Genomic DNA, 10011 nt, shown 5'->3' with positions numbered 1-10011 from the left:
GGCTGGCTGGCTCCCCAGTATCATTTAGGCCATTTCCCCTATTGCTGGCACAGATTTGCCCCCAATACTTTAACAGGAAAAGTGAGGAATGATGTGTAATTTATGATTCCCAGTACAAAAACCAATATTTTGATGGCTGAATATTGACATTAAAAAAAAATCCTGGGCGATACTAAAATCTTTCTTTTGGAAGAGCCTTGGCAGAGGAGTAAGCTCCGGGCCTGCCACTGGGCAGCTGGGCTGCTGGGCTGCTGCAGTACTCAGTTCAAATCTCCAGCAACTCACCGGGATGCTGTCTGCATCTGGGCTCGCCACATGCCAGGAGGCCACAGAGGACCAAATCTACGACAGTGATTCTTTTCCAGTCATTTCACCCTGGAAAGTAAACAGGAGATGCCCCAGGTGCTCTGTGGGAATATTGAGATAGGAAGCCGATTCCGTTTTCTGGGAACCTCCCAGCTTGGGGAGCCAGGGCATAGCAGCAATGATCCTGCAGCACAGCCCTGGGTATGGCACGTCTGCCTACACGCCGGTACGGACCACGAGGCTTCTGTGATTTCAAGGACAGTAGTGTTTGACGTGGCGGATGTGTGGCCGGGCATAAAAGGTGTCATATAATGCCTGTCTTTTGGTCCAAATACCCTAATTACTCCCACCTATTTTGTTATAATTCATATGAAGTCAAAAAGGAAACACATACACAAAGAAGTTTGTTTTAACCTGAAATAATTTTGATATTTGAGTTGTTTTCAGTGGAACGTTTGCGTTAAACCACAAGAATCTCCATCTGGATTATCGGAGTACAAAATCCCCTCCCCCCTCCCCAACCAAAACAAAGAAACAAAACCCAAAATCCACAAGTCAGCTTCAAATAAGTTTGGGGGAAAAAAAATGAGACTAAATATTTACATATGGGGCAAGGAATAAATCACAAATTATTTACAAAAATACACAAGCTTATGTGCATTAACAATTTACACCAGTTCACAAGAAATATTAAAACGTAAAAAAAACTGTATAAATTAAAGTTAAGAACCCAAAGGTATGAGCTAAGACTTTCTAGGATGCTTCCCTCATGCAGATCATGGCTGAAAAAAAAAAATCAGGTTTTGCTATCTCAGAATCTAAACTGCAAAACAACCATTTTTTTTTTTTTTTTAAATTCTTTGAACATTAACAGTACTAATCAGGTAAGGAAAAAACGACCCTCTGTGCACACTGACAATACCTTGCACTCAGTTAAAATACACCACCATTCCTGCCATTTCTGGAACACACAGTACTGAAAATCACATGCCTCTAACCACTGGAAGTAACTTTCCGACATACTTTTGCTTTCATTTTGATTTCCTTCCACACTCTGCTCAGGTGAGACTTTGCCGACGGACCGGATGGGTGACCGACACGGATGGGAACAGAGAGAAATGGACTTTGCAGGCTCCTTAACTAAAGGCGCACGTCTCAGATTTACACCGTATGCGTTTATTGCTGCTTCAAACGCCACCTCCTACTCTTCTATCCCCGCTCACCTGATTGGTCCCTCTTCTTTAAAGAAGTATTAGTCCTAGAATTGTTCGACCTGACCCTAAATTTTAAAAACTGCTTTGCCTTTATAAGAAATGTGAAGGCCCTACCCCTGGACTATTCCAGGTACTTGCATGTTTAAAAGGATAATAAATATAGTAAGCAATAAGGCTTGAATGAAATCGATTTTTTGAAAACGACACCTCTGAGGTGGTCAGCAAAGTCTCTAGCCAGACATCCAAGGGATATGTATTTCAATCAAACCAAACTACCTGTTGAAACTAGGGGATCAGAATTTTGCCAGAAGAGATGAAATCTGGAGACATGGCTACGACAATATCGAGGGAATCAAATTTGGGTCTAATGCATAAGGCTGCTCCATCTCCTTGACCGTAATGCTCCAAGTCACAAATCTGAAAGTGCTAACGTTCAGTTACTGTATTTGTGAGTCACACACAAGGTGAACTATGTTGAGGTAACCTGGCTCACAGTGATTTGCCATCCAATTTCTACCCCACAATATTAGGAAGGGAAAGATACAGGCAAAGTCCTTCAAATAACTGACTCCAGAGTTAAGGCTGCATCCACATACATTTAACGAAACAACTCGAGGTTTTATCTGGAGTTTGTGTTTCCCACTTACACCTGTAATTTGAGTCTCTATTCTGTATTCAAACTATTTACCTGATATTTCTAAAAAAAAACCTATTATTAATATGAAATTGCTTCGAGGCATTCATGTTAGTATTTGTAAATACAGACCATAGTTTCAGGAATAAACAGTGTGTGTGACAACAAATCCACAAATATTAAAGCCGGACAGGACTTCAGCCACCTCCTCTGGGCTCAGTTCCTGAGAGCCACGTGCATCCGCTGATCCCACCAGCCCTTCCTCATCTCTAGGCTGCTGGTGAGTACTTACATGGCTGGTGTGATCTCAGAGGTGCTTCCGGGACAAAAAGATGGTTATGGTGAAAAAATTAGTGCTGCATATTCACCAAAGATCAAATGCCTATAGAGAGCACCGGGTGTGTCTGTGGGCTGAATGGAAGCATCCCATCAGAGTTCCTTCACATTTTGATTACACCAGTCGGGTCTGCACTTTTAACCTAGAGGCCTAAGCTCTACAGACATTTTCACATTCGTTATTCAAAATTTCTACCATAATCCTATTTAATTCTTCCAGTCAATTCTGGGTCAAGAAAAGAAAACCTTATAGAGTATTTCCACATATTCCGTAAATGTGTTGTTCTTAAAACTTTATTTCTTTTTCTAAATATAAATCCTTAAAATGCAATCGTGTGATTTTTTTTAAATAAAAAAGGAACTGGCATGATCCTAATCTTTACACAATTTCACAGCAATAACAGCAGCACGATTTTAGCCTCATAAGATTTCTTCCTTTGCTCTAAATAAGTTAACTCCAAGTTTTAAAAAGCAGAGCAGCAATTGTCCAGTCAATGGAACGAACTTTTCCTAGTGTCTTCTACACACTGAGTGCTTAAAATACAGTAATGTATAAAACTCAAGCGTTATTAAGACGTAGAGAATGCCACGACAACTGCGTTTTGTAAATATGCAAACTTATTTTGTAAATACAGGATGGCCTTGCTAACCTGGCATTTTGGTGATGGGGTGAATTAAGACAACTGGAAGGAGCTGGGCTAGAGAGGTGTCCTGTCCTACTGTCAAATAAGGAATGCAACTTTCAGAAGAAAATCCTGGGTGTTAAACATGATTATTATGTCTATAAAGGTACAAAGAGCGATACGTGAAATGCTGGTGTAAATGGCAATAACAATAAAAACTGTGATCACCCAAGTACAGAGGGAGCAAACAGATGTAATTACTGAGCACTGAAATGGTAACTGCCTGGAATTCTGACTGGTGAAGTGGCTGGTCCTCCTGTGTGCTCAGGGCTTACTGCAGAAATTGACAGATTACTAATGGATAATTAGTAACGACTTTAAGAATTCACAGGGAGCCTGTTCTCTGGTTTAGAAACAGATTAACATGTAAATTTGTAATAACATGAGTCTATCCAGTCAAACCATGCTGCTGGTTTTTGTTTTTCTTTATGAAAATAAATTGCTTTAGGAGAACGAATGGTATGAAATGTTTTACTAGGATTTCAATTTACCAAACATTATAGGGAGAAAAGCAAACCAACAAAACCACCCTGTAGGCAGGAAACACATTAAAGGTGTTTAGTTTTCTGGTGCTAACAAAGCTTGCTGACAATAAGAACTTTTTCTTCCACCTAAAAAGTTTCCTTAAATTAAAAAATAAAAATAAAAAAATCCCTTCTGCAGTGATAGGAGCCTGCACATGGACCTGGAAGGAATAGCTGTGAATGTAAACAGGATGGTTCAGCCTGGGTCTAAATGGTCTGCCATTCTAAAAAAAAATAAAACCACTTTCTTTATCAAACATTTAATTTAAAGTCTTAATCTCTTACTTCTTATAATGTTGCTAAATGTCCAGTTGGCGTATCTGAAGGGCCAGGGAAAGGTCTTTCTCCATTCTAGTTTAACACACAAGACCCTCTGAAGACAACGGATAATGAAGTCAGAAAAACGGAGTGTCTCTCTGGGAGAGGTGCCTGGCTGCCGAAGCAGGCAGGACCCCAACAGTAAATGCTAAAGCCTACCAGGAAGGGGATGTAAACTGCTGGAAGGAGACACCAAATACTAAGGAGAAAAAGATATGGTTAAATTCAAATTCAGTTAATGGCAGCCCTCAGGCTCTTGCAAATTAGCCCTACCTGGCAGGGGTGGTCTGTGACAAATTTCTCTACCAGATTTTCAACAGTGCTTTACGATCATTCAGCTTTCTTTTAATGACAAAATGACACAATCCATAGATGGAAGAGGTGGTAATGAAGGGGGCAGGGATGCTGATTTATTAGTTGTTTTTTTTTTTAACGTGGTTGGGGGTTTGTAGTGTTGAATTTTTTTTTTTTTTATTATTATTCTTTTTGGTTATTGAAAAAAAATAGAGCAGCCCACTGCCCAGCAGAGGCTGCTTCGACTCTATTGCTCAGGCTCACTCCGCAGGGATCTGGGTCTCCGGGTGCTGCAGGGACAGCTCTGTGGGGAGGAAAGCCCCCTGGCCCAGAGCTGTGGCGTATGTCCTGTTCTGTGGGTGTAAGAAGCCAGAGGGCACGTATGTCCCCACGCCCCCTCCTCCTCCTCCAAACACACCACGCGGGTGCTGCGGCAGGGAGTGGTAGACCTCCAGATTGTCGTACTGGGACAGGACAGTGGCACCACTCTGGCGCTTGCTGGGCATCTGGTACTGGTACAGCACGCCGGGGTCCCGCTCCATGCTCGGGGGGTGGTGCAGTTTCAGACTATGACTCCTCTCTGGCTTAGGGGGTGGGACCACGGCCTGCACAAGGGGCTCCTCTTCTTTGTAGCAGTCTCTAGAGTACTTCTCTGGGGCGGAAGGCTGCCTGGTGCGGGGCCGCTCCAGCTCTTTGGAGAGCCTCACTTCTTTGTGGTTCAGTCTTAGAGACTCCTGCCCTGATGGGACGAATTTTCCCCCAGAGCTGTGGTAGCTGACTGGCTCAGAGGGGTCCGGAATTCCTTTGGACCCATAATCTAACTGGCCAGCTCCCTGGGGGTGCGGTGGCCCATTTTTTGACTCACACAGTTGCCTATGGCTTGCTTCCTGATGTGCCCTATGCTCGGGGAGGTTACATCCCATGTCATGAATCTTTCTGTTCCTGAGGCTGCTTTGCTTCTGAGGGAGGGAGGGCTTCTCTGGCTGCCCATTGCCGTACCCTCCGTGGTGGTGGGCTCTCTCTAACTCTGGCTCCGGGTGCTTCCTGTAGAAGCGGTCATCTCCCTCAGGACTCATGGCCTTGGCTGGGTACCGCCCCTCCTTTCCCTCTGCCACCGAGAGAAGTCCAGTTTTCCCAGGATCTGATTTACTGCGAAGGTGGACGACATAGAGCCCACCCAGGTCATCTTGCACAGCCGGGGTCATGTTATCATACTGGGACATAACAGGCCCTTTCACCTTCTGCCGGGCGCGGCTCTCTCTCCGGATGGACTGCATGCGATATTTCTCCATGTCCTCAAGATCCCATGAGGCGTAAGTGTGCTTTATGTCAGTGGCTGGAGGCATGTTGACTACATTGTGGTCGTTACCAGAGAAATAGCCAATCACGTTGGCCCGGGGACGTGTGGGCAGAGCAGGACAACTGTACAAGTTCTTCCCTTGCAGTCGAGAATTATAGAAGGCAAAATCGCGATTGGGAAGGCGGTGAACGGGCCTCAGCTGCACTGTGCCATAGGCATCCACATCACACAGGGCCCCGCTTGGGCTGTAATAGGAACTAGAACTGGAATAGGGGCTATACCGGTAGTGGACCCGACCGTTCTCAAAGTAAGGCTGAAGCTGAGTTACGTGATAATCTGAGCGGCCCTGGGAAGACTGATATGGCTTATATTGGTACAGGGGTCTTGGGCAGTAGGCTGGTTCATCATCTGGAGGGACTTCTGTCCGTGATATGGGAACAGAGCGAATCATGGAAGATGGAGGGGCGTGGAGAGACTGCACCCTCCGGATGGTAGGGTAAGCTGGAATATCTTCAGGGTAACAAGCATTCCTAACAGAGGAGCTCAAAGGGGACACATACTCGAGCCGGCTGCATGGCTTGGCATGGTGCCCAGACACGCTTCTTCCTGGGGCCATGTAAGTATTGTAGCGAGGCCCCACAGAGACTGACGGCTCCGATCTGGCGCCATAGGATTGGTGTTGCTCCAGTTTATTATGGTGTGGGGGCACACTCTGGGGGCGGTACTGGCAGTTTGGAGTCATATTGAAATGCAAACAGTTTTCTGGACCAAAGGGCTCAATGGTGACATCAGGCCTAGCAAAGGAGGAATAAGCTGTTTTCTGAGAAGCATGCTTACGCTGTGGGATGGGAAGCTGTACAGGCAAACCATCGTCCAGAGAGGCTGAAGAAGCGGTGACAAAGGAATGATAATTTGAACTGCTGGAAGCATCTGCACTGCTGGCATGTACAGCTGTGGCTATCTTACTCTCCATGGTCCTGGTGGGGGGCATGGGCGCAGCGAAGCCGCAGGAGGGGTGCAGAGGAACAGATTCAGCCTGCAGGTGCAGCAGTGGGGCCCTGGTGCCCTCCCGGGATTTTTCGGGGAGGCCGGGGTGGACAGCGGGCACAGAGACGGTACACTGAGCAGAGGCACTGCCATCGCTGACAAAGACAGACACAGGCTCATCAGCAGCTCTAGGCTCAGGTGGCTTCTCTGGAGCTGGAGCTACTCCTGGGACCTGATGGAAGACAATAAAAGAATGGGCTTGTTTGTTCTCTGTGCTTCCCTCTACAGAATCAAATCCTATTACATTTGTACCCCATATGTCGAGGCTCTTTGGGTAGCAGCTTGACTCTTCCCAAGCTACGTGATCACGGTGGACAGGGCAGTAAGCTGGCCTGCCCCATGCTAGGAAAGGAGTCCCACACTGGTCCCTGGTGCAATACCCACCACCAGCTTTACAGAGCTGTTCACGGCTTTCTAAGTTATAATAGATGGTAATGTGGGACGAGGCTGTTAACAACATTATCTCAGTGAATGGTCCAAAAAGTAGTTTGGCCAAAATACACCGTTAAGCTTAACCCTTTCAAGACCCAATTATTTTCTGCTTTGAATTTTTTGTTGATACCATGTGTTCTTGTAGTGGAATGCATGCTGAATCATGGAATGTGTTTAAATTTTTGATTGGTAATATTTTTTCTTTTTTAATATAGATTTCAAGAAATATTATGGGAAAATACACGATTTGTGGGAGTCCAGTCTTGGGTAGTAGGCTTTATTGCAGGGTACCTTCCATTTGGGTACCTGGGGCACCTCTGGTTTTGCCTAATACCTCAGCTATTTTGCTTCGAAGACAGTTTCTTAGCCTCTCACCATTACATAAATCCCCACTAGAGGGAAGCAAATCCTTCCAGTGGGAAAAGTATACTCCCAAAGAACTCCAGAGCCATAAAAAGTGGGCGGGATACTGTCTGTTCCACAAGTCATGAAAGGGTTAAAAACATACACCTAATCCATCTGTCTAGCTCAGTCTCAACACCAAGAGCATTTTATTAAACAGAGTCAATTCGCTCTCGAGAGATTTTTGAAATGGCTCAGAGTTGCACACAGTGAGCAGTTATGAACCCCAAAGTATAGGGAAGGCTGGAAAGTGCCTTGTCCCAAGTGGATTCAAATCAGAGGTTGGTGTCTGTCCCCGTGCCCTATTCCATCCTGATCTGTGGATGCAGAGACCAAACTATCCCACAGCAGTGCTACAAATATGCTCTCCCTGAAAGGTGTTTGCAAGAAACAGCGTGTTCCACTGAGGATGAGAAAGTAAAGCCTTTCTACTTCAACGTGACTACAAGGACCCTGTGGCACTTTTTTATAAGTGGGAGAATTAAGAAGAAAGCTTAGTAGTCTGCAAATAACATTCATTGTCGTATCAAAACAGGCACTTGACTATGTGACAATCTGCTGATTAATGTTGAGAAAATAACGAAAAGTCCGAAGACACTGTAATCTCTTATGCGTCTAACGAGTCTCCAAGGCAGAGTCTTACAAATGTCTCATGTCCCAAGGGTCAAGTATTCTCATTGTGTGGATGTGAATGACCAGCAGAGGTGGTTAGGTGACTTGCCCAAAGTCACAGTGAGTCAGTGATGGAGCTGAAAACAAACCATGCAAGTCCAAAACCTCTGCCCGATTTGACTCACCCGATCACTCATCGTCTCCTGGTATTATTACAAAGAATTATTACAAATTACTATTATTATGAAGAACCTGGACCCTTTAGGAAGCAAAGGTAGCAGGCATAGTTAAACTACAGTCATTAAGTCACTGCTCCTTTCTCAAAGAGAAACCAACATCATGGTAACCGCAGATTCCACCCTCAAATGGGAAATGTTTCATGGAAACCTGCCACAGATGGAAAAGTAAACGCCAAATCTGACATACCCTGCTGCAAAATGACATACCTTTGGAAAAAGTAAACTTCATATCACCTGGCTGCTCCCCCTTCTTACCTTGTGAGGATTATTTAATCCTATACTGGCTGGGGCTTGTACCTGCCCCAAGGTTGGCAGCTGCTCTGCAGGCCTCTGGGAAGGAGGTGGGGGAAGGGGACGGCCAGCTCTGTGAGCACGCTGAAGGGTGGCAACGGCAAGGCTGGTGGCAGGGGGCTGCTCGACTGCATTCCAGCTGGCTGCCCTGATGTTGACTTCCGCTGTTGTTGGGACAGCTGTCACGTAAGCCAGGGTGGCTGTGCTTGTATTTTCTTCAGGGGACCCAGAAGGAGGGTAGATTTTGTCCCGAGGCAAATTAGGAGTGGGAGAGGAGTCCGCAAGCTCTGAAGCATGGTAGGGCCTATCCACCCTTGCACCAGGATGAGGAGGCGGCTGGTCTCCACTGCAGAAATGGAGGTGAGAAGGGTCCTGGTCCACAGACGAGACAGCTGGCACGCTGGGCTTCCCAGGCTGGTCTTCAGGGAAACACGTGTGCTCATTAGGCTTCTCTGAGTCTGCTGAGGGAACTGCAGGGATTTGGGCCTGTTCTGGGTCCCCAGATAAACAGGTGCGATGTGGCTGATCCCCTGGGGAGTCTGCTTGGTGAAGCTGCTCCCCAGATTCAGCGGCATTGGAATGGGTGTGACCCCCGCTAGCTGTTGGATCTGGTGTAGGCTGCCCACAGTCCCCAGGCGTGTTGTTGTGGAGGTGAAATTGCTCTACTGGTGTATCGGTGTGGTGACAGGCCTTATCTAGAGTAACGCTAGGGTAGGAACTGGGCAGCGTGTCTTCAGCCACAGCCACTGCCATGTCTCCATAATCTGCGTAACCAGCCTGCGAATTCCCTGGTCTCTTCAAGGACTGAGTTGAGGCTTGCTGTGCAGACTCAGCTAACGCTAGCGCCAACATGCGGGCAACGTTTTTCGGAGGCGGTGGAGGTGGGATAAGAGAGACTGAACTGACAGGAACGGGATCCTGAGGGGGGTCATGGGTAACTGCTCCTAGTGGGAAATTGGGAAGAAAAATGAGAGTGAAAAGGTAGCTTATGTTATCTTATATGGAAAGCCAAATATTCCCCATCTGATCATTAAAAAATAGGCGCTTTCCGTTATTTCAAAATGACAATCCATGATCTTCTATCCCACATGCAAATGCTGTAGAACACACATCTGGTTCAGAAGGAAAACTAAAAGAGCATTCAGAGATTTCAGTTTCCTCTTGAATGCTACAGAGATGGGGGGATGAAGCTCTCTCACCTGGCTCAGAAAAGGCTACTTAGAAAACAAGCTGCAAGTGCTAGTGGACTGTTCTTAAGAGTAGTTTCTTACATTTAATGGTGTAGGCTGGCTTGTTAACTTGTAAGGTTATCATACAGATACTTTATTAGAAGAGAAAACGGAATTGAGAGCTACGAAGCTGTGCAAAAATTTTCCACG

At 45.9% G+C, this 10011-nt stretch overlaps 1 protein-coding gene across 3 annotated transcripts in view; it reads right to left on the bottom strand.

Annotated features, from left to right (window-relative positions):
• Window positions 1–387: 387 nt before the first annotated feature.
• Window positions 388–10011, bottom strand: part of ARHGAP32 (Rho GTPase activating protein 32) — a 416313-nt gene continuing 406689 nt past the window's right edge. For all 3 annotated transcript variants that reach the window (XM_010597126.3, XM_064268864.1, XM_023557053.2), the window contains 2 exons: window positions 8597–9576; window positions 388–6828 (listed from right to left, as the gene is read on the bottom strand). In XM_010597126.3, the coding sequence (XP_010595428.2) occupies window positions 4570–6828; window positions 8597–9576 (3239 nt within the window). In that variant the 3' untranslated portion in view covers window positions 388–4569. The remainder of the gene's footprint in view (window positions 6829–8596; window positions 9577–10011) is intronic.

This window comes from Loxodonta africana, chromosome 15 (genome assembly GCF_030014295.1).
Source record: "Loxodonta africana isolate mLoxAfr1 chromosome 15, mLoxAfr1.hap2, whole genome shotgun sequence".
NCBI classification, from domain to species: Eukaryota; Metazoa; Chordata; class Mammalia; order Proboscidea; family Elephantidae; genus Loxodonta; species Loxodonta africana.
The sequence above is the reverse complement of the archived record's forward strand: the minus strand, read 5'-3'. Positions and strand labels throughout refer to the sequence as shown.